At 51.7% G+C, this 24,362-nt stretch overlaps 1 protein-coding gene across 2 annotated transcripts; it reads right to left on the bottom strand.

Annotated features, from left to right (window-relative positions):
• Positions 1-9,081: 9,081 nt before the first annotated feature.
• Positions 9,082-16,207, bottom strand: LOC105490202 (caudal type homeobox 2). Of its 2 annotated transcripts, none has more exons than XM_011755603.2 (3): positions 15,358-16,154; positions 11,788-11,933; positions 9,082-10,305 (listed from the first exon to the last, which is right to left on the bottom strand). In XM_011755603.2, exons 1-3 carry the CDS (start codon positions 15,896-15,898, stop codon positions 10,051-10,053), a joined length of 942 nt encoding a protein of 313 aa, XP_011753905.2. In that variant the 5' UTR covers positions 15,899-16,154; the 3' UTR covers positions 9,082-10,050. The 2 variants fall into 2 exon arrangements, with proteins under 2 accessions (XP_011753905.2, XP_024651289.2); XM_024795521.2 differs by having other exon boundaries at positions 10,067-10,305; positions 11,792-11,933; positions 15,358-16,207.
• Positions 16,208-24,362: the final 8,155 nt, after the last annotated feature.

Genomic DNA, 24,362 nt, shown 5'->3' with positions numbered 1-24,362 from the left:
AGTATCTGTTGAACACTGGTAAATTTTGCTCCTCGCCTCTCGGTAGTCGCTCGACCTGTTCTTTCCAGCAGGTATTTCTCCTGCAGAACCTGCCGGCTGGCCCCCGCCCTTATCTCTGGACTGCTTTGGAACCAGCGCAGCTTCTGTGGGGCAGCTACTGTGTGCACGCTCGACCTTTGCCACCCTCCGCGCTGATGGGAACTGGAGGAGGATGTGGTTTAGACACAATGTGGCCCAAGCGTCCTTGTTTCCTGAATATACCCCAAAGTACAGTCCCATCTCCAGTTTTGAAAGAATTCCCCGAGAAACGGGGCTTGAGTGGAGCGGGTGGAGGTGAGAGGGGAAGATGAGGTGTTGGAGAAGCCCGGAGCATGGGGCCTCTATTAATATTAACTTTTATTAAGACTTGGCCTTTCTTTCCCCGGGGTTTCACAAAGCAGGAAGTCAAGGGCAGTGGAACAGGGAAGGGAACTGGCAGGAAGAGAAGACCTTGAGTAAATTATTTAGCTGTGACACGAGATTAAGAGTGATCCCACCCTCCTCCCTGCCCCACACACCCTAAAGTGGGCCCAGGTTGGGGAGCAGCGCTCCAGCCGCCACTAATCATGGAAGCCCAGAGGCGAAATCAGGTTCCCGGGGACCTGGAAAATTGCTGGAGTCTGGTGAGGGGCAAATGAGGAAGTGTCTTTATCGGAGATGAGATGGAACCCGGCTTTGGGGCGCAACCGGGCTCTGGGGGAGACTGCGTTTGCCCAGGTGGCGGGCCGCGCCTTCTGGTGGCTGCGAAGAGAAGGAGCGGAGGTTTCAAGAGCCACAGCGCCTCCGCGAGAGTGGAAAGAAGTAGAGTCGCTCGCGCCTGTTGTGCGAGACGACTCCCCGGGAGACCCACCCGCAACCCCGCGCCCTTGGCCGGGAGGCCAGGAAAGGCACCGAGGCGGCCGAGAAGGTCCGCGGGGTACCCCTCAGCCCCTCCTGCGGCGTCTCCGGCAGCTCCTGCTCAGCCTCCCGCTGCCCGCCCTGAGTCCCAGTTCTCAGATCGGCCGCAGGGGTGGGGACAGAGGCCGCGGGGTCCCGGACGCTTCGCCCGCTCAGCTGGAGCAGCAGCGCCCCCTGCCGGGGATCTCGCGCAGGCGAGACAGGCCAGACGCCGGAGGCCGCGGGCGGCGGCCCCTCTGAGCGGCGGAACACAACAGAGCTCCCTTTGCGCGTTCCGAAAATCAGATCCCTCGGGCCTGGTACCACCATCGCCGGCCCAGGTCGTCCAGCTACGACAGGTCGAAGGCCAGTGCTCCAGGCGTTCTTCGCCAGGTGGCTTTGGCGCTCGCGGCCCAGGTTCCCCTCACCTCCGCGCCGTAGTTACGCGCGCCTTTTGAAAAGAACGGCGTCTTCAGGTATAAGGACAAAAACAACCGCGGACACCACACTGTTCGAAAGGGGAAAAATAAAGTGCCAGGAATCTCAGGGCGCGACTTCCGGGGCGACGGGCGGCGGCGGAGAGGCGCTCCCAGAGCTTCCCACCCGGCAGGAGGCCGCGGCGCCGGGACCTCGCCTGCCCCCACCGTGCGCCACCCCTCGGGAGACGCCGCAAATCTCTCCAGAGAGCCCCAGGCCGTCGCGGAGACCCAGCAAGGACGGGCAGCCGGCCGAGACCGGCCGCCTGGGGCAACAGCAGCGGGACACGAGCCCCCGGGCGCCCGCTGGGAGCACGGGGAGGCACTGGGCTCAGGGAAGCTGCGCTCCCAGTGGCCTTGGGGGAGGGTCAAGAAGCCCGGGCCCCGCGGCGGGCGGGAGTGGACGCGACTGGTCCGCGTAGGCCGCAGGGGTAGGGGCGGATCGCTGCTACCTGAGCTCCATCTGCTCTGATGGTTGGGGTAGATCCGCGGAGATGCCTGAATACCAGGCCCAGCGCTTCCCCAAGCTGTGTTGTAGACAACGGGCCCGTTTGGGCATGAACAAAGAAAAAGTTTCATCCATTTTTCTGTCTGAGACATTCAAAGACTCAAATCTAGACAATAGTTTCTCTGAGGTAGAAGTGTGGCGGGGGCGGGGCGGGTGGGAGTACACTAAAAGTTAGGGTGAGGAGCTTGCTTCTTGCCTATTTTGTCTGACTACAGATTTGCAAAAGGAGCACCCGGCTTTACTCAGTCATACCAAGCCCTCCTAGAAACTTACCCACTGAACAGCTTCACATGGCATGATCATTTGATGAATCGCTTTTTAGTTTCCCATTCCGGACAAATATCCACCCAAGAGAACCAATCATAACACTGGGTGTATTAATACATGTCAAGACTCTCATTTCTCTGTAGACATGATAAGTAAATGTCAATTGTTGGTTTTCTGTAGACTTGTGATCACCCCCAAGAACCGTCATTTTCCAGTTACCAGAATCTGAATCATTGTCTAATGTGCTATGTGTATAACAATATATCACTAACAGCGATCTGAAAGTGTAAAGATGTTTATGTAAAATTCATAGATATGATGAAAATAATAGGAATGAATGAAAATACAAGAATCTGGATTTCTAAAATATGCATTATTTTTAATAAAGTGGTCCAAGGGAAAAATAATGTTTTAATTTTTTATGTGTGGATTCCAGACAAGCAGTCTTTTTTTTTTTTTTTTTTTTTTTCGAGACGGAGTCTCGCTCTGTCGCCCAGGCTGGAGTGCAGTGGCGCGATCTCAGCTCACTGCAAGCTCCGCCTCCCGGGTTCCCGCCATTCTCCTGCCTCAGCCTCCCGAGTAGCTGGGACTACAGGCGCCCACAACCGCGCCCGGCTAATTTTTTGTATTTTTAGTAGAGACGGGGTTTCACCGTGGTCTCGATCTCCTGACCTTGTGATCCGCCCGCCTCGGCCTCCGAAAGTGCTGGGATTACAGGTGTGAGCCACCGCGCCCGGCCAGTCTTTCTTTTTGTTCTTCCTGCACTCTTCTACATTTCTGTATTGTTACTAGACAGTGATCTCTGCTTCTGACTTATTTATGTCTTTTTTCTGTTTGTTTCTGGCAATGCACATAATAAGAAATATGCACATTGCTATTATTATTCACAACCACTGAGGGAAAAAAAAAGCGGCAACAAGTAGAAATAAAAGAGGTCTCAGCCACAGAATGGCAAGAAACGTTATATGTTTTTTAGGGCCACTCTTTGCACCTCATTTTAGAGATAGGTTGCTATTTATCAGCTTACTGACCTTGGGAAGACCCCAACCTCTGAGCTACCACTTCCTCATCTGTAACCTGGGGATCCAGTGAGGTAATGTAAGCCAATGTAGCATTGTACGCTTATGACTAGACCCCAGTCATGACATGAGTTGCTTCTGTCTAGAAAATAGAGGGCTGGCAGGGCGCCTTGGCTCACGCCTGTAATCTCAGCACTTTGGGAGGCTGAGGCAGGCAGATCACAAGGTCAGGAGTTCAAGACCAGCCTGGCCAACATGGTGAAACCCTGACTCTATTAAAAATACAAAAATTAGCTGTGTGTGGTGGCGCATGCCTGTAATCTCAGCTACTCGGGAGGCTAAGCCAAGAGAATCACTTGAACCTGGGAGGCAGAGATTGCAGTGAGCCAAGATGGCACCACTGCACTCCAGCCTGGCAACAGAGCGAGACTCCTTCTCAAAAAAAAAAAAAAAAAAAAGAACAAGAAAAAAAGAAAAGAAAAGAGAGGGCCGGGTAAAGTGAAGACTGAAAACAGAATCTTGTTCTGTTAAGTTTTGCTGTAGCTGTTGTTTTTTAAATATTAGCTACACAGAATGAAAGAAAAATACCCAAAGTGTATTTCGTGAGTAGGAAACAGAGGCTGCCCTGGTCATTTTTAACAACTCCTAATCTGTGGTTTAGGTATATAATCCTTGTTCTTGACTCTACTAATTATCAATAAGTTAAAATTATTTAAGTGCCACATAACAAGCCATCATAAGTCTATACTACAATGACTTTAGCTCTGCATTGTTCTTCCTTGTTTGCTTCCCTGAGGTTGGAGAGGAACTTATCAACTACCACTTGCATAAAACCTATTATCATCATACTACAGATACTAAGTGTGATGATAGCAGACTGTTAATCCTGAAAGTTCTGAGATAACACATGAGCAATTACGAAAAAATTCCTTTTTAGTTTTGAAGTTAAAACTCAAATATGAAAGTGCATGAACTGCCTGGGGTTTTTACTTACCAATAAAATATTGGACACATAAACCCAGTACATGATATAAATATTATTTTTAAGTAATTGTGCGGGTGAAGGGATGGTTTGGCAATCATTTCATCTCAGGGAAGTCTTTTTCATGGATCAAAACTGGTTGTGTTGTGGTTTATGGATTAGATCTCTAGAACAGAATCACCAGGATCCTGCTTTACTGGTCATTTAACTTTGGGGCTCTGGCAACCTGGTTGATATTATCTATATCTGCTGTGGTTAATGACAAATTCCAATTGGGAAAAGCTGTTGTTAAAACAAATGTAATGTTTGGGCACTAGAGATGCAGGAGCCAAAAGGTCACCTAAGTGCTGCCCCCACCTTCTCTGGACTGATTCCTCCAAGAAGAATGTCAAGGTAAATGTTGGTATAATCTCTGGAACTCACAGAGTCTACTTTCTTTATTTGGAATTTGAGTTTTTTTTTTTTCTAAATCTAATATCATAACCTTCTAGAAAGTCATGATATTTTTTATATATATATATGCCTATATGTATAAATATGTATAAAATATCTCTATCTTTATTTATATGTATGTATTCCTCTGATTTGTAGCTAAAGAAAGAAGACAGTAGGTGATTCTTTTGGCCCAGTATCACACAGCTAGCCCCACAGCCATCTCTAAAACCTGCTTGGTTTGTTAAAATCATAGTGCACCCACTCCAAGAAGAGCAGGAGGCAAAAGGAAAAAGGCAAAGGAAAATTGACTGAATGTAGGAGTTGTGGGGTTGAAAATTTGTGCTGTCTAAGTGTGATTAAGAAGATAAGTTAAATGTTTATTTTAAATATTTACAAATTAATCTACATTACTCAGATATGAATGTTTTTGTTATACTCTGAAACAAAACCAAGTTAATGCAAGATCTGCTGCTGTAATTTTACTGTAAGGGAGAATTCTGGAGATAAGAGTAAAACACTTTTCTTAAAACAACATCTAAGGATGAATCAGCCTTAGAGAATTTAAACCTCAGCACCCTCCTGGGTGGTTCCTGAAAAGCGCAGAATTAATATTGAGGTGTTGGGGTAGAAATTGTCTCAAAATAAAGAAACTTTTAATGCCATCTAGTTAGAGTATCTGCCTGTCTGCTCCTTTTGGGTTAAGTGTGTGCAGATGGCCGGGCGCAGTGGCTCACGCCTGTAATCCCAGAACTTTGGAAGGCCGGATCACCTGAGGTCAGAAGTTCAAGACCAGCCTGGTTAACATGGTGAAACTCCGTCTCTACTAAACACACAAATATATATATATATATTAGCTGGGCATGGTGGCAGTCACCTGTAATCCCAGCTACTCAGAAGGCTGAGGCAGGAGAATCGCTTGAACCTGGGAGGCAGAGGTTGCAATGAGCCGAGATTGAGCCATTGCGCTCCAGCCTGGGCAACAAGAGTGAAATTTCGTCTCAAAAAAAAAAAAAAAAGTGTACTAATAAGAAGGTTCTCAACTACATCCTCAACTAATCTTGATTCTCCTAAGTACAGCTAGAAACTAGATGTTCTAGTTGGGAACATGTCTTCTAGTAAATAAAAGGGCAAGTAAGCTATACAGACCAGCAACTTGTCGCCACATCTGGAATACTGCTTAGTGCCTTGCCACTCAAGATTTTATGCAGATACTTAGAAAGTGGCGATCAAGAAACAACATACTTCAGGCAATTTTGACAAAGTAAGCAAAGCTAAATGCATTAGAAAAAAAATTCTGGGAAAGGGTTATTCTATCATAATTTGAGAAATTATCTTGCTCAAAATTATCTTGCTCAAAAGCTCTCCAGCACTTTGCAGAATACAGTACAAGCAGCAGCTCATATTGTGACTAGGGTCTAGTTATAAGCATACAATGCTACCCTGGCTTACATTAATTACCTCATTGGATCCCCATGTTACAGATAAGGAAGTGGTAGCTCAGAGGTTGGGGCCTTCCCAAGGTCAGTAAGCTAGTAAATAGCAACCTGTCTCTAAAACGAGGTGCAAAGAGTGGCCCTAAAAATATATATAACTTTTTGACCAAAAATTAGCTGGGCATGGTGGCGTGTGCCTGGAGCTGAGGCAGGAGACTTTTGGATCCAGGAGGTGGAGGTCACTGAGCTGAGATCACTCCACTGCACTCCAGCTTGGGCGACTGAGTGAAACTCCATCTCAGAAAATAACTAACTAACTAAGTAAATAAATAAACAAATAAAATAACTTTCCTTGCCATTCTGTGGCTGAGACTTCTTTCATTTCTACTTGTTGCTTCTTTTTTTTTTTTCTGAGTAGTTGTGAATAACAACAGCAAGAATATTGCTATGTGCATATTTAGATTGTTATTTAATATTAGTTTTCTTCACTGATGTAGACCCCTTTCTGCATATTATTAGAAAGAAGTGAAACACATTGCAATGAAATATTCGTTGCTTTCATTAGCAGTCCATCGTGTTAACTTTATTGGATGAATATGACAAAGCTACGAATTGTTCACGGCGGGGAGTCGGGTGGGGTGGAGACTCAGGCTGTTTATTCTCCATAAATACTTTTTTGTTTGTTTGTTTTTGAGGCGGAGTCTCTGTCGCCCCGGCTGGAGTGCAGTGGCTTGGATCTTGGCTCAGTGCAACCTCCAAGACTCCCGGGTTCAAGTGATTCTCCTGCCTCAGCCTCCTGAGTAGCTGGGATTACCGGAGCGCGCCACGATGCCCGGCTAATTTTTGTATTTTTAGCAGAGACGGGTTTTCGCCATGTTGGCCAGGCTGGTTTGGAACTCCTGACCTCAAGTGATTCACCCGCCTCTGTCTCTCAAAGTGCTGAGAGTACAGGCGTGAGCCACCGCGCCCGGCCAATAGAAAACTTTTTTTGACCTCAGTTCCACAATACTGATAGGTTTTATTCCCATAGTTATCCTAAATTTCCGGTCTTACCATATATTAGTACTGTGTCCACATTACTGTAAGTTTAGGAAGAAAACATCTTGTGCAAAATGACCCTTTTAGAAAGGTATAGTCCCTCTCTGCCAATTTTGTTTTTCTTAAACATTCAACAAATCCAAGAATCTCCCCTGCCTGACTTAGTTTGAACTTAGTTTCAACAGGCCCACGGCCAACGTAGAAAAATCTTGCAGCGCCCGGGTTTGGGCTCAGCCAGAGTTGGGAGAGGCGCGTGCCCCTCCCAGCTGGGTGAAAACTGGAACCTTTCCGGGTCCACGAGCCCAAGCCCCATCTCTTCCCAGAGCGCGCGCGCCCTCTGGCGCCTGAGCCGACTACTGGACGCGGTGGAGGCGTGGGATTCGGAGGCCTGCACCCCCAGCTCTGCGCTGGAGGCTCCAGGATCCGCGAGGTCATCTGGTCTCAAATAACCTCAGGCGCCCCTGTGCAGGCCTCCCTAAACTCCTCGAGCTGCGCTGCCACTCGTGCCACATCCCTCGTTCCGTAGGTATTGCTCCCGGAGTGACACAGTTGGCGTTAGAAGCGCGGTGGCCTCACTTGCCAGAGGGTCCTGGTTTTGCACCTTTTTCCGTGGCGCAGGAGGCTTGCCAGGCGCTCGCAGCAGCGAGCCGGGTGCTTGCATCTCAGAGAGCAGCCGAGCTCCTTTCCCTGGCCCGGTACCCGCGTACAAGGGGACCTAGCCCCGGGAAGGGGAAGAACTTGTAATCGCTTGCAGCGGGACAAGGTCGACTTTTGAACCTCTAACCACTAAGCAAACAACCCATGTGCTCTTGCTCCACTGTCCAAACAGGGTTTATTGACAGGCGTTTCACGGCAACGCATAGCAACCGCAGTGGCTAGGGGGCGGGCGTGTGGGCGCGGCCGGGGCGCGGGGAGACCTGCGGGGCACCGGGGCTCAGACCGGCCTTGACCCGGGACCCCTCGCCCAGCGGACCCGGACAAGGCTTCCTCCTCTGCCCGGCACCCCCCAACCCCGCGCCCCACACTCCTGCCTCTGGTTTCGAAGCCAGGCGCCCGCGGGCCAGGCCACCGGAGCCCCTTTCCCAATCCTGGAGCTGTATACGCCACCCGGAAGGGCTGCGGAATTGGAGAGGTGCTGCAGAGGGTCTGTACCTCTTGCTGTCTCCCGGCTCTGCTCATCCTCCCTAACTGCCCTTAAGGCGCCTCCGTGGGCGCGCTGATTAGGCTCTCGGATGTTGGTGGGAAGATCGAAACGAAGGGCTAAGCGCCCCTCGCCCAGGTCCTGCCCGGAACGCTGAGCTCGGTGGCCTCCAGGATCAAAAATCTCAAAGACTGCACCCCGGTGCCCAGTGGATCGGCCAACTGACAAGCAACTGTCACTAAAAGGATCATTTTCTATTGGGTCTTGCAATCTTGTTTGTGGGGTGATTGGGTGGGAAGTGGGGCGCGGTCCGGGATAAGGAAACTGCGAGGACAGAAGAAAGTAGAGGTAGAAAGGGCTCACAGAAATGCCCAGTGATTTACAGAAGACTAAATTCATGGAAGTGCTGTCTTGGGAAAGTAGGGGGATTTTTTTAAAAAAAAATTTAATGCTCACGTTTAACTAGCTGGGTTGTGGGGTGTCCTTAGGAGGGAGTCACTGCAGAAGGGAACTGCCTGCTGTTTGCAAAAAGCCTCCATGTGGATTTGGTGAGATGCTATGACGGGGCCCTCTCACCCCCACCCCCCATAATTTCTGGCTGCTGGGAAGCAGCTGGCCATTCAGATGTGCATTTTGCCCAAAGGCACCCCCAGGAGAGGCACGCATTCCTAGGCTGGGCTCAGGCTTGGGGGCAGGGAAGGTCTCAGAACCTGCTCCTTCAGGCTTCTGATGCTCTGGGGTAAAATGAGCCTGTCCTGATAATCTCCACTCCCTCTCTGAATTTTCCAAATCAGCTCGCAAGCAAAGAAGATATTTCATTTCTTTAAAAAATAGTTGCAGACAAAATCTGAAGATAAATACAGAATCTGAAATCTGGAAAGCTCATTTATCTCTTTTTCTTTTTAGAAAAAATTCAACTGTGTTCAAATACTCCCCACTTCCCTTCACCATATCACTTCTTCCCCCCTGGATCCAGAAGGCTTTGAAAACTCTGGCTTGGATGTTACACAGACCAACAACCCAAACAGCAGCAACAACAACACAAACCCCCCAACCCCCTTCTTCATCAGCCCCAAGATTGCGAAAATGACAGGAAGTCCAGGCTGGCTCTGGCATTTATAGCACTGACATACATTCAGCCCAGAGAAGCTCTGGTGACAGGTTCTCTAAACAAGTCCCTGTTTGGGCCCCCTGGTCAGGCCTGGAGTCCAATAACCACCCCTCATACCACACCCTGTGCATACACCAGCCAAGCCTTTCCTGGTCTGGGAAGGGAAGAGAAAAAAGACACAGGCCACCTGGGGGTTCTGCAGTCTTTGGTCAGTCCAACTTTCTATCTTAGCTGCCTTTTTGGCTTCTGCAGTGTAAACCTTGCCTGCCCGGAGGCAGGAGGCCCAGCTGGACCTCCGAGGGCCATGAGCAGGCTGGTCTCAAGCTTGCTGTTCCCCTAAGTCCCTCTCTCCCCTCAGCTCTAGCCAGAGGTGCAGCCTGCAGATCTAGGATGAGAAGAGCTGGGGAGGAGGCTGAAGGCCTCGTTGGTGTGGTCAGTCCAGGCAATGCTTCTGCCAGTCCTGAATGAAGCCCAGTGGTAGCTCTCTGTCTCCTCAGTGGCAGAGAGAGCCGGACGGGAAAAAGTAAAAAATCTGGGAGAGTATATTTCTTGAGGCCCCAAATCCCACTTGTCTTACTCCCAGCTCCCATTTTTCCTCTGAGAGCCAGGTTTGTAGGTCTACGGCTGTGGGTGGGAGGGGAGGGGTCTCTCCTGAGGAGTTTTGCGGAGTCCACACTCCTCATGGCTCAGCCTGGAATTGCTCTGCTGCTGCAGACTCCTGTGGGTCACTGGGTGACAGTGGGGTTTAGCACCCCCCCAGTTGGCCCCAGAACCCCAGGGACAGAGCCAGGCACTGAGGCTTGCAGGGAAGACACCGGACTCAAGGGCTCCTGGACACTTCTCAGAGGACCTGGCTGAGGCTGGGGAGGCTGTGGTGGCGGCGGAGGCGGCTGCGGTGGCTGCTGCTGCTGTTGCTGCTGCAACTTCTTCTTGTTGATTTTCCTTTCCTTTGCTCTGCGGTTCTGAAACCAAATTTTAACCTAGAAATGGAAAGGTGGAGAAAAGCACATGGTGGTGAAGATGCCAGGGAAAAGAGGAATAGTACCCAGCAGTATCATCAACATCTTCCGCTCCAACTACAGAACTCCAAGTCCTTCTAGAAGCTTTCTTTGGGCGTCCCCATAACAGCCCAGCCCTGGATCCGTTCTCAGGTCCAATTCAGCCTCATGGGGAAGAGTCTTCCTCCTTCCTTGCTCCCTGGGTTTGCTTTCAAAGCAACTTTTATCTACGCATTTACTGGACAAGTGTAAAGTCTCAGAACCAAGGAAAACAGAAACTGCAAGGCCCTGTCTACACAGCAAAGGGAGGCCAGTGCTGGGTGGTGTACTTCAAATGGCAACCTTTGACCCCTCAAGGCTAAACTAAAATGTAATTTTCCTCACCTTAGAGCTGAAAATGAGATTTAATTGTGTGGCTTCCTGGCTGTGAAGTTGGCCTGTTTTTCTAGACGATATAAATAAAATGTTCATGAACCAAGTCTTGTCCCTCTAGTTTTTATGAGAGACTGAGTATTTTATTTAGTTTATTTTCTTAGGTACAGTGCTAGAAACAAAGAGAATAGGTCTTTAATATGTCTTTATAGACCCAAATGGAATTCTGGATTAAACTAACACCCCTGGCTTTTTTTCACACTTTCTATATCCCTCAAAAGAGAGAGAGAAAAAAATCAACAACATCAAAAAAAGAGGACTAAAGGTAGAAGGGGACCTTTAAAAAAGTACTCCAGGGCTAGGCACAGTGGCTCACACCTGTAATCTCAGCACTTTGGGAGGCTGAGGCAGGTGGATTGCCTGAGGCCGGGAATTGGAGAGTAGCCTGACCAACATGGAGAAACCCCATCTCTACTAAAAATACAAAATTAGCCGGGTGTGGTGGTGCATGCCTGTAGTCCCAGCTACTTGGGAGGCTGAGGCAGGAGAATCGCTTGAACCTGGGAGACAGAGGTTGCAGTGAGCCGAGATCACGCCATTGCACTTCAACCTGGGCAACAAGAGCAAAACTACATCTTGGGGGGAAAAAAAAAAGTACTCCAGGCCAGGCATGGTGGTTCACACCTGTAATCTCAGTACTTTAGGAGGTCAAGACAGGAGGATCACTTGGAGTTTGAGACCAACCTGGGTAAGACGGTGAGACCATCTCTGTAAAAAATTTAAACATTAGCCAGTCATGGTGGCTGGAGCCTGTAGTCCAAGCTAGTTAGGTGACTGAGGCAGGAGGATCCCTTCAGCTCAGGAAGTCAGGGCTACAGTCAGCTATGATTGTACCACTACACTCCAGTCTGGGCCACAAAGCAAGACCCCATCTCTATTTAAAAAAAAAAAAAAGTGCTCCAAAGACGAATGCTTGCATCCTCCTGCTTCAGTCTCTCCACAGATTTAGATGGCCCCTGCAGCCAGATTTTCTAACTCTCATGGTCCTCTCCCAGGCAGTGGCCCGCCCGGAGGGAGCTAGGCGGTCCCCACCTGCCTCTCAGAGAGCCCCAGCGTGGCGGCCAGCTCGGCTTTCCTCCGGATGGTGATGTAGCGGCTGTAGTGAAACTCCTTCTCCAGCTCCAGCCGCTGGTGGTCCGTGTACACCACTCGGTATTTGTCTTTCGTCCTGGTTTTCACTGTGGAGGAAGGAGAAGTGAGGGCTGAGAACTGCAAGGCAGCCCATCAGTCATGGGTAATGACAAACCTCCCTAACCCAGGGACATTTCTCTTCCTCCACCACCCCAGGGGGCCCGGGTTTGGCTGGTTCCTGCCAAGTCTGACAAGACCCCCCAGAGGGTCCTGTGGGGGGAGGGTGTGAGGCTAGTGGAGGCAACTAAACTAACCTTAGTATTAAGTGGTTTTTAAAAATTAAGAAAAGTGGAAACCTAATTCACACAGAAGATAACAGAATGTAACCACCCTTTCAGTAAACCAAATACAGTACTGGCATATATTTGACACCAACGGAAAGGGGGCAGGGTGAAGTGGCCAGGATCCTGGAAACATCTAGATTTCCAGGTCTAACAGAGATGGAAGCCCACTCCGAAAACAGCTGTCATTGTGGGCACATGTTGTAGAGGAGGTGTGGGGGTTACTACTTTGCTTTACTACAAGTGGAAAGCAGGGTACAGGAGCTGACAAGTCGCCAGAATCATCCCCCAGACACACCAGGCCCATCTGGTGGAATTCTGAGCTGGGCTCTGGCAGAGGGAACAGGCAGCAAACCCCTCGGGCTAGGGACACTTTATACCTGCCCAATCCAGGTTTGGCGTTTGGTACTTTTTCTTTTTTGACCCTCCATTTATTCCTGCTGCAAACCTGGCCAGAGTTATCCTGACCAGTGATCTATGCTCATTGGATTGAGTCAACATATTAAATCCTAGATTGATTGTTTTACTGAAGGGCCTTGACAAATAGTGTCCACAATGTTGGAGCAGGCCCGAGCCTGGCGTCTCCACCAGGTCTGTCTTGGCTCAGCCCTTGGCAGAGCCCTGGCCAGAAGCTGTTCTCTCTAGCTCCGTCCCACTTTTGGGTCTTCTTGCAGCTGAACAGGTTCAATCTCCCAGTGCCCAGTCCCACAGAAAGATCTGAAGGGCCTGGGAGTTGCCTGGAGGTGTTTAATGTCCCGCAGGCTGACTTTGTTCAGGTAAAACTCTTTGCAAACCACAACAAAAGCGTCCTGGGAAGATACAGGCCTGATCAGAGGGAGCTCCCCGGAGCCGCTGAAAGGGGAACACAGCCGCAAACAATGCAGGACAAGGCGATCTTATCAAAGAAAAGCCCTTTCAATGCCTTAATAACAACCACATTCTGTTTGAATTACCACTACTGAGCAAATGGCGGCCCCGGCTTTCATCCCCCTCCCCACCAGGCGTATTAACATAAACACGGCCCTGCAGGCGCATTTGAATGGCCCGACCCCGCGCCTGCTATGAAAGTAAGGGGAACTAACGCGACTTTCTCCGCGGTGGACGCTCGGACACGCGTGACCGCCTCAAACCCACTCCAGGCCATTGGTACTCGCCCCTTTTTACAGATGAGGAAATGGAGAATCAGACCAGGTCACGCAGACAGCATCAGGCGGGGTTGGCACCGGAGCCTGACTGGAGCCACAGAGGACACCCCCGGAGCTGGGGCTCAGGGCAGTTCCCTCAGCCGAACACCCCAGGAGGGAGACTCGCCTGGAAGTACCTTGGAGCGACCCTTGCTCGGGTGCTGCCCCTTCAGTGTCCCAGACGGGCTGGGCAACGCGATGACCAGACCCTGTGCGCTCTTCGGCCCGCGCCCCACACCCCCTGGGAACCTAGGAGCGGGGCTGTGGAGGGGTGGGATGAGAGGGACTTGTCAGAATTCATTATTGACTGCGAAAGTCACCACCCTCTTTCCGGGCCCTAAAAGAGACAATGGCAGGGCCGGGAAGGTGTATATCAAAGCAGGCCGGGCCGCGTCCCCCCCCATCCACCCCTTGACAGATGACGCTCCGCAGAGGAGCCTGGCTCCGGCCAGCGGGCTGCGGCCACCCCACATTAACATCACAAGGGCACCCGGCGCCGACTGCGGCCTTGCCACCTCGGCGCAGGACTTCACATCTGCTGACCTCGCGGCCTGGGCTCTGGCGGCTTCCCTCCCGCCCCCTTCCAGGCCCTCACCCCGCGGCCACTCTCCCGGGACACGCAAAAGTCTTCCTTAGGGCGTGCGCGACCTCCGCCAACCGCTCCCCAGACATGCGCTGTAGAAAGTGGGTCTTTGGGAGCCAGGATCTGGGAGCCCCTGCCAGGAGGAAGGCGCCTCCCCTTGGAGAAGGGACCAAACCAAAGCTCTGGGGCCCACCCGAGGCTGATCTGTGGCCTTCTCCCCGGACGGCCGCATTCCCACCAGGACTCTCCCTAGCATGTGCACAGTGATGCAGAAACCGATGCCCAGAGGCAGCCCCCAAAGGGCGCTTTGATTTATACTAGCTATAATTGGCTATAAACTTCTGCCAAGTGCCCATAACCAGCGTGTCTGCCCAATTGGGGCAGCAAGGAGCGAAGCAAGAAAAGCGGAAGCGCTGAGGGCTGTGGAAAGACTTGATGAAATAAAGGGGGCACTCAACTAGGACTCTCCCCACCGCACTTCCTTGCCACCTCTAGGCACACTCGAACACCAGAAGGGGCAGACCCGGAGTCAATGAGCCCCACAGTGCGGCAAACCTAGGATCTTTTTCAGATGCACACACACACTCAAAGACATCCCTGACACCCTTTAAAGGAAGCTGTGGGAAAATGACCCCTACCTGGAGCAGCGGCTTAATTTCCACCAGGGTTTCCTCCCCGTCTCCCTGCTCTCTCCGCAGACGACTGCCCCTCGGTTTCTTGCCCCTACCCCTCCAGCTTTTGCTTGAAATGACCCCTTCACAGGTCAGAGGTTCAGAGACGGGGCGCGCCCCCGTCGCCTTAGCAGCTGGGGCCAGCACCTTCTTCCCAGCGACAGCAGCTCTACCTGGTCTGTCTGCTCGCTCTACCTTGAATTGGCCTGAATGGCCAAACACTGTCCCACGCACAGCCTAGCCGTCCCCCGACACCCCCCACCCCCCTCCAGGTCAATTCTCTTATTAGATGGCTCAGATGGGGAAAGAGAGAGCGGAAAGAAATGGCCTAGATCTAGCCCAAGAAGGTTCGAGCCTCCCTCTCTCCTCCGCGGCCAGGAGCCACGCAAGCAATGCATGCGGCAGCAAGTGGGGGAGCACGCGATTCTGCCCTCGTCCAGCAGTGCTCACGCCGACATTCCCTAGAGCTTCCCGAAGATGTCCCGGGGTTGCGAATGAGGAGCTATTGAAAAGAGGACGCCTGAACACGGTGTTGTGAGACTCATAATATTCCTTCCCAGGCTCTGTAGGTCAGAGAAGCCCCGAGGGTCCAGAGGCCCCCGAATTTGTTCCCGGACCGTGTCCCTCCTGGCGCGGAGCTCCCAGACAGCCCGGGACGCCCCTGTGCGTAACGGACGGGCGGACGCGCAGCAGCCAGTGGCTCGGCCCGCGCCTTCCCAAGCAGGGTCGGGCAGGGCGCAGCCTCGGCTTACCTTGGCTGCCAAGGGACTGCTGCGTCGGCTTCCGCATCCACTCGCACAGGTTCCGCCGCTGGCCGCCGGGGGACAGCTGCTCGGCAGCAGCGGTGGCGGCGGGCCCAGGAGGGCCGGGGTTGAGCGTTTGCAGCAACCCAGAAGCGCAGGAAGGCGCGGCGGCCGGGTGGTGCGGGTGGTGATGCGCGTGGTGGTGCGGGTGGTAGTCAGCGGGGCTGCTGTAGCCCATGGTGGCGGCCGGGGAGCCCCCGTTGAGGCCGTGAGCCACGGCGTTGGCGGCGGCCGCGGCGCCTCCGGGCGCGTAGCCATTCCAGTCCTCCCGGAGTGGGGCGCCGTACGCTGCCGGCCAAGACGGCCCTGGGGACTGCGCGCTGTCCAAGTTCGCTGCCGCTGCAGCCGCGGCCGCCACGTGATAACCGCCGTAGTCCGGGTATTGCGGGGGGCTGACGAAGTTCTGCGGCGCCAGGTTGAGGCCGCCAGAGTGGCGTACGGAGCTAGGGTACATGCTCACGTCCTTGTCCAGGAGGTAGCTCACGTACATGGTGGCGAGGGCCCGGGAGCAGACCTCACCATGCTGCCTGGGAACGGACGCTGGAGGCTGCCGGGGGGCACGAAGGGAAAGGGGCGAGGGGGCTCGAGGAGCGGCGGGTGGCTGCGCCCCAGCCTGCGGTGCTCTGCTGGCTCCTCGCGGCGCTTCTGCCTCCGAGGCGGTCCCTCCCTCTGGCCTGCCTCCTCCCTCCCTCTCTTTCTTCCTTCTTTCCTCCCACCTCCTTCCCACTAGGCTGCAGAGGCGGGGAAGACCCGCCACAGGCTGGCGTGCGGAGCCCCAGGCCGGCGGCCTTCCGTGATTAACGAGTGTTTACAAGACTCTATTAGTAATGACACAGACACCAATGGTTGGAGACGTCGAGGCGCAGCGCGCACTCAACGCACAACCCCCTGAAACATAATTTGCATTTTAAAAGATAAGGCGGGGGGAGGTTCGTGAGAGGGCAGCGACCTGATCACAGCTAAATATTCAAACCTTTATTGTTAAGAGCTTCCTCCTTCCAACCTGGTGCACTTTAACCTCCAATCACAGGTTCAAAGAATGAAATCAAGAGACTTACAAAAGACAGGGGAAGAGAAAAGACTATCTTGGTGGGAATCTGAGCTTGGAGACAGGAACAGTGGTTGTTTATGCATTTGCAGGGAAGGGGGCGGTCAAGAAACTCCTTCTGTCCCAAAGAGAAAAGAAAAGAGAAACCATTGCTTTGATGAGAACGTTTCTGACCAACCTGGTAGGTGACAAGCAGAGAGCCCTAAGAGATGGGCCATTCCTTCCCGCCCTGTGCTCCTGGCCCGGACGACTGCAGCCCTAAACAACTGTCACCTCCAATCAGTTATTTTCTTGCCCAAGGAAATTACTCGCCCTCCGTACAAGATAAATTATGATCCGAGATTCAGGCTGCATCTCTGACTTCATCTTACGTTTGAGATTTGAGTTAAAGCGATTTATTGATAAACGTTTACATTCAAGAATCAAAAGTTTTAAACTACAAAAGTAATGGGCATGTGGTAGAAGTTAGGCTAGTGGTTATTGGCGTGCATAAAGAGGCGAACTAGGGGATCGCTGGTAACGCTGTTTCTTAGGCTGCTGGTTACATGGAGTGTCAGTTTGTGAAAATTCATTGAGCTACACTTGTATTTTTCTTATACTTGCATAAGTGGTTAACAATGAAGGAAAAGAGAATTTCTGCTAATACTTACCTAGGTATTTATGTGTCTTACATCATACCTATATCTTTAAAACTCTTTGTCCTTTACAAAGTGAAACATTCTCCTAAGAAATTTATTTTTCATCTCCAGGAGATCACAAGGCAACTCAGGGCCGTTATTAACGATTGTTAATGAAAAGCTCTGAGTTGAGAAAGGATCTCTCTCGGTTTGGGAAGCGCTGCGGCCAAGGGGCCTAGGGCTGGGAGCGACCGCCTTGGGGACCGGAGCCGCGCAGCCGGGAATCTGGAGCTATCCCGACAGGAGCGCGGAGGCGGCGAGATTCGGCTCTCGCGCGCGCGCAACTGGGTTTCAACAACAGCGTGGAGTGGGCCTGCGGCCGCCGTTCACCTCCTATACCAGCCTTTGACAGCGCTGCCAGATTCGGGAATGAGGATCACTGCGGCGAGGCCCGGCGGGCTGGGCAGCCTGACTCGGTGGCTTTGAGCGCTCTCAGAACCCGCGGGCGCTCGCGGCACTCCTGGAGACCTGCACTTGTCTGTTATTGTCAAGCGTTTCGCTCGGATATTTGTCACCATCGCCTTCATCCTGTCATTTCTGGGGTGCTCTCCAGTGTCGTTTATCTCCCTTGAGCCTCACATCCCCCTAGGATTTAGAACAAAACCTAGGAGGTGTTTTTATCCTCCCCATTTTACAGGTGACAACCAGCAAGTTGCCTCTGCAGACACACCTGAAAACGATCAGAACTAACCTAGGGCTGCGGGATCCCCTGTTTTTGGTTCCTCCCACCCTTCGTGTTTGTAAGGAAGAAGGCTAAAAATGAGGGTGGTGGGGTACTCAGGGGCCAAGGAGCTGTGCACTCAAGAGGTGGGAGACCGAGCCGGTCCTCCTGGGGGACTTCCAGGGCCTGGCCTGGACAACCGAGTGTCATCGGACTTCCAGAGAAATAAAACCGGATGTAAATTGCAAACCCCGTTACAAAACCCAAATCATTGAGAGAAGGGCAGTAGGGGAGGTCCACAGACCTGATGGGGCGGGAATGTGGGAGGTTAAGTGGTGGGCACTTCGAACTTTTGATCTAGCAAACATCTTCCTCCTCTTCCTGGAGACACAATTCCCCTTTCCATCCCCCACGTTCCCCCCTTCCCAGGCCTGAGTTTTGGAAGCCGAGGCTGAGGCTCCAGCCTATGTCTTCGGAATGCGGGCATTCTTTGGAACAATCACTTTATTAGGGACAGCCATTCCCTCCGCCCTGTGGTGGCCGCTTCCTGCGTTTTTATGGCCCAGGCTGCCGGCCTCTGGCTAATTGTCCCCATTTTCCAGCTGTGTCTCTGTGCTGTGCCCTGAAGAAATGGCTCTGGCCTGCTCATCCAACTGCTTTGGGAGCGGGCAGGGCTGCTGTGGTCCCTCAGGTCAAGCCAGGCCCCAGAGCAGGCCAAGCCACAGGGAAGCCTGAGGCTCACTTGGAGTGCTCCAGCCATGGAAAGGAAATCATTGTGAAAACGAACATTTCCCTCACTGCAAAAATGGGTCTCCTTAGCAATGGCATGGCACAGCTGTGGTCCCAGGGTCTAGACTGTTCGGTGAGGGGAAAGGAGCTGGTAAATGATGTCCTCGGACAAGCTTCTCAGAATGTACGCATCCCTGTACATCCAGATTGCTCTCAGCCAGGAGAGGGCCCAGCTGGGTCCCTGAAAAGGCAGGGTTGTGGGAAGTCAGAGAAGGGTAGAAGGTGGCTGACAAAACTCTAGGAGCCTGGTCATCTTTGCCATTAGAGAGTCCTGGCCCCTAGCAGTTTGGTGCCCCATGACTGGCTCTGCTCAGGGGCAGCCTCTCCAGCTTCTAAGCACAGGCCTGTGTCCCTAGGAGGAAGCAGAAGCCACCCACATCAGGGCTCCATGCAGGGCTTTCCTAGTCCTAGGCCCCAGGTGCTTGGCAGCTTTCTTAGGAGCCTTTTGGCCTGCACTGAGCAGCCCACGGGAAGGGAAGGGGGGTGGTCATTCTTTACCCCTTGATGCCAGAGGTGCCCTTCCACCCTGTAAGTCCTGCTGCTGGGCCAGAGAAGCCTGCAGCAACTCACTCTGGGAGAGGCAAACTTGTTTGGGAAGCTCGGGCCTGCGGTTGGCCTGGGGCTGAAACTGCAACTCCACAAAGCCAGAGCTAGAGCTGACATCTAAGGCAGAAAAGGGTGGGGGAAAAAAGAGACCCTGGTAAATGAAGCAACAGTAAAACTGCAGGAGTGGCCACGATCAGGTTATCAAAAGGACGCCTCTGTTACTGACAGTGTAGGGGCCATTCCACATTCTTCAGAAAGGGACCAGGCACGCAGGATCCTGGCTGGTGGCAAGGGCAGGGGCCACAAAGGGGGTGGGACGCAGGAGGCTGCTGGAAGGGCAGGCTGCCCCTCCAGGTGGATGAAACACTCCTTAAATCCAGACAGCATTGACACAGCTCCCTCCCTGCTCAATGGTCCTAGTATTTGCTCTGACTAAGGGGACCCTGCTCTGCCTGATAATTGTGGCTCCTGGAAACTGGGGAGCCCAGTGACTAACATAGCCCAGTTAGGGCAGGCCATCTCTACCCACCTGAGCATGTAAGTTGATTTTCTGAATCTTTTTTAGATCAAGAAAATTGTCCAGCCAGGCACAGGGGCTCACACCTGTAATCCCAGCACTTTAGGAGGCTGAGGCAGGAGGATCACTTGAGCCCAGGAAAGCGAGACCTTATCTCTATAAAAAAAATTTAAAAATTAGCTGGGTGTGGTGATGTGCACCTATAGCCTCAGCTTCTTGGGAGGCTGAGGTTGGAGGATGGCTTGAGCCCAGGAGTTCGAGGTTACAGTGAGTTATGGTTGCGCCACTGCGCTGTAGCCTGGGTGACAGAGGGAGACCCTGTCTCTAAAAATTTTTTTTAAATTTGAAAAAAGGACAATAAAATTATCCAAATAATGTAGTATTCTATACCTTGCACAGGAAACTCTTACCTTGCATTGACCTGAATTCCAGGGATAATTAAGGAGTGAAAAGGAAGAGAATGTCAGCTGACAAAATTATTCAGCTTGGCCATCTATACGGCTGTGGAAAAACAGCTCAATCTCTACTCAATTCGGAGTTTAGGGAGTCTTTCAGCCATTGCACTCAATCAGCCATCTACTCACACAAAGAAAGGCTCAGTAATGGTTCGTTTGACCCCAACAACCCTGTCTTGCCCTGCCACAGCCCACTTAGCTAACATCTCTGGGAAGGAAATCAATGACAATGTCCTTTCTGTAGGGCCTCCCCAGAGTCCGCCAACTGTCCAGCCCTATCAGGCCACAATGGATCCCAACATGTCCACCCTGAACAGCAGGGAGGGACCACAGCTGCCCACAGCCACCCAGGCTTCATTCACAGCAGCAGATGTGTCCTTGCCCAGTGGAGTGAAGCATGTTTTCTTCCCAAGCAAACTGGGTGTCTGACCCTCTCTACCTGAGGAAAGGTTTCTGAATTAATGGGAGGTCATGTGGGCTAACATGTTACCACTCAGGTACTAGGCTGCAGGAGAATGCGATGAGAAAAGCCAGCTGTTTTACGTTTGTTGTGAACAGACCACCAAGTTTCTGATCCAAGGCAAGGAACACCTTTTTTTTTTTTTCTTTTTTTTTAATTTATGCTTCTCTATCCAAAATATATTCTCACATCCAAGAGATCAATGAAAATTAAGAGCCTCAGGAGAAAGGGTAATATTTGGGTACAGAAATCTGGTTTGGTACATTGGGTAAAAGTTAGGCAAATAAATAGTCGTTGCCCATTTTCTTCCTTTCTTATGAAACTAGGGCCTGTGGACACTGTTTGGGCATTGAATAACACATTCTGTGTGGTGGGTGAGGACAGAGGATGATTTAAATCCACAAGAGGGAGGGACTTGGAGGTCTCAAAGATTGGTGTCCCTACTGGGAACCAGGACTTCCAACCCAAAGGAAACTTCTTGAAGCTAGGAGCCCAGGCTTCTCAGGCAGCACCAGCCAACGGTTACCACGTGGCTTTAGAGTGGAGAGCTTTCAATGAACATTTGTTCACTCACCATTGTCTCGTGCCTGGAATGACCTTTGTTTGCCACATGAAAATATGTTCCTAGGAAGTCCTACAGGGTAAGTTTTATGTGGCTAAGGGAAGGAGCTTAAATAAGGCTCTGCTCTTCTTGAGTTACTGGGCCCATTGGCTGGCTGCATTCCCTGGAGGGGAGCCAGGGGTCTTAAAGTCTGTTTAACCTTTCCATTTTACAAAGGTGAACCCAAGGCCCAGAGAGGTTAGATGATTTTCCCCAAGTTGCACAGCTAGCTGTTCAAGTCCCTTAAAGTAAATGAGCTACAGTATGTGTGTTCTTTGCAATCCATAGTGATCTGCATAGATGTTTATTATTACTACAGCTGCTGGTGCCACCTAGAAACATTGCACCCCAACTGCAAAACCAACTAGCACGAGTTAGAGATTCCCATTTTCCCAATCCCACCCCCCACACCAAATAGTACCAGAACAATCAGGTTCTGCTATTGCTACAGTTCTGACCACGCTCCATGCCCTATGTCTTTCACAGGCACCCCACAACTGTGGTTTATTCATTTATTGCATGAATTTTCCATAAATTCCATCCCAGATTTTTCTCCAGTTGACAAAGATGGTATCCATCTACTTTTGTCTCACAGTAAATACTTCCTTAGAAGAACTCCTCTTGGGCCGGGCACCGTGGCTCACGCCTGTAATCCCAGCACTTTGGGAGGCTGAGGTGGGTGGATCACGAGGTCAGGAGTTTGAGACCAGCCTGGCCAACACGGTGAAACCCCGTCTCTACTAAAAATACAAAAATTAGCTGGGAGTGGAGGTGCACGCCTGTAATTCCAGCTACTTGGGAGGCTGAGGCAGGAGAATCACTTGTAGCCAGGAGGCAGAGTTGGCAGTGAGCTGAGATCTCACCATTGCACTCCAGCCTGGGCAACAGGGTGAGATTCCGTCTCAAAATAAGAAGAGGAAGAGGAAGAGGAAGAAGAAGAAGAAGAAGAAGAAGAACTCCTCTCTGTTTTTGAGTCAGAACTGATATCCTGTGGCTAATCTCTAGAAATGTGTCATATTTAAAATGGGTAAAGATTATGTATAGAATTTATGTTGCCCTTTTCCCTTTCCTTCCTTCCAATTTTAGTGTCCGTAGACATCTTTTGGGCTCACAGACCAAAATGCCTACCTTTCTGGATTAATAAAGAGGAGGCCCCATTACGTATTCCAGTTAAGTTACACAGGTGAGTGACAAGCCCAGGTCGGTTCCTGAGTTCTTATCCGGAGTTGCGTTCTTCCGTCCCTTTACTGGGAGCGTTCTCCTGCCGGGGCTTGGACATTTCCAAGGGAAGTGAAAATCCGCAAAGCCGCCCCCACTTCGTAAGGGACTGTGCCTGGAGGGTCGTCGATTTATAGAAATTGAAATCAGCTTCTTGCTTTCCAACTCTTCTTGGCCTTGCCACCGTGATTGGTTTTGTTTTCTTTGCGTTTTTAACGAATTAGTAAGTAAAATATTAGTTGTTCACCCTGAAATCTGCCCTAAGCACTTCCGTACCCCCTGAAGCTCGCTGGGTGCGCCCCGGGCTGTCCCTTCCCTGAGCAGCAGGGCCTAGAGTCAATGTGCGATGATTGCTGTACAAGCTGGGCTCCTCTCCCGCCTCGGGCGCACAAGAGGCCAGAAAGCGGAAAGTGGCTCTGCCAGGCCAAGGCAGAGAGAAACCCAGAGCATATCGTTATTTGAGCCAAGAGCAAGCTGCCGGAGAGAACTGCCCTGCCAGGCCGCCACAGGTGATTTGCCCACGCGAGCCACGGCCTCTGCGCAGAGCTCTTCCCGAAGGCGAGAGTCAGAGCCACCAGCGGGTTTGATCCGGGCTCTTCCCAGCCGGGCGCCCACACCCCGCGTCCTGAGCTAGCCTTCGCGGCTGCTTACGCTCAGGTGTTTCGGAAGAGGCGCCGCGCAGCTCCAGCACCTTCTAAAGGGACAGACTCAGCATCTGCCCCCATCTGCGTCGCTTCCCGCAGGAATAAACCATTTTCCGGACAAGCTTTGAACTGTTGAAATGTAACTGTGTAATTGGAGACAACAGGGTCGTCTCTGGGAGGTTCTGAGCTCATCTACGCTCATGCGGGGAACCCAGCCCTGGTGGGATCTGTGCATCTCACATGAGCTCCTTTACATAAAGAACACAGACTCTGCATTTGGGGCCTCGTTTATCTAAGCTTGGGGTTTACCCCCAGCCTTGGGACAGGGTGCCTGACTACAGTGGGTTATTCTGAGTCTTAGGCCCCGCCTGTGGTATTTGGATCCTGGGTCAGAAAATCCTCTTCACCAAGCAGCAAGTTAATGTGTATGTCAGGAAATCCCCAGGTTACCCTGGCTAGAGAGAGGCAGGTGTCTGGCCCAGGCCTAGGACCCCACCATTGCTGCAGGGTCCCAAAAAATAGGAGCGAGCCATGGAAATTTCTTCATGGTGTGCACCCGGTTCTCCTACACCCAGAGACGGTGTCTAGCTACAAGCCCCGGGACGCTGGTAGCACAGCCCGCTTTCCTGGCACCTGCCCCACTACCAGCTTCTCTTTTCTTCAGCCTTACCACAGCAGGAAACACTGTGAGATGGAAACGGGAAAAGGGCTTCCTTGCCTAAAATTCCTAGTGCTCCAGGCATGATTTATTTCTATGGAAAATCAGCCCCAGAACCAAGGGTGCAGCCACGCAGCTCTTTATGGAAAGTTTTCCTTGCTGCTGTTGTTGTTGTTGCTGCTGCTGCTGCTAACCCTGGACACCGTTGGTGACTAATGGAAGCTCTTGTGTTCAAAAGGGCCACCTCTGGCCTTCGCCTGTTACCTTGTCTTTGTTGGGGAGACCATGGGTGTTTCGTTTCTCCTCTGCCAACAGAAGCCTAAGTAGTATTTGTTGGGGCTCTTTACACCTTCCGTGTGTGGGGGGTGGTGGGAGTGTGGGCGGGGGGTAGAATGTGGTGGGCTCCTCCGCAGGATGCTAATGTACTTTCCCCCAGTGGACAGTCTGGCTGCTAGTGCAGGAGGCTGCCCAGCCTAATACGGGTCTGAAACTCCAGGGGTGACAAGCAAAGATTTCTAGGGTCACTTCCCTCCGTTTAATGGACACTGCAATCTCGCTTCATTCTGGGGTCCAAATACCCAGCGCTGCTCCATGAGTGTTATTCTTTTAATAATTGATGGGTTTCCCGGGGCAGTCGAGCCAACTCCCAAAGGCCGACCTCCGGGAGAGATCTTCAGGCC

The sequence above is a fragment of the Macaca nemestrina genome, chromosome 16 (assembly GCF_043159975.1).
Source record: "Macaca nemestrina isolate mMacNem1 chromosome 16, mMacNem.hap1, whole genome shotgun sequence".
NCBI classification, from domain to species: domain Eukaryota; kingdom Metazoa; phylum Chordata; class Mammalia; order Primates; family Cercopithecidae; genus Macaca; species Macaca nemestrina.
This window is presented reverse-complemented; position numbering and strand designations above follow the sequence as displayed.

Excerpts from the sequence above, each read along its gene's own strand:
- LOC105490202 (XM_011755603.2), bottom strand. The coding sequence starts at position 15,898 with ATGTACGTGAGCTACCTCCTGGACAAGGACGTGAGCATGTACCCTAGC. Across the intron at positions 11,934-15,357 it reads GCAGTCCCTTGGCAGCCAAG|TGAAAACCAGGACGAAAGAC; the intron begins GTAAGCCGAGGC and ends CTTCCTCCACAG. Across the intron at positions 10,306-11,787 it reads TGGGGCTCTCTGAGAGGCAG|GTTAAAATTTGGTTTCAGAA; the intron begins GTGGGGACCGCC and ends TTCCATTTCTAG.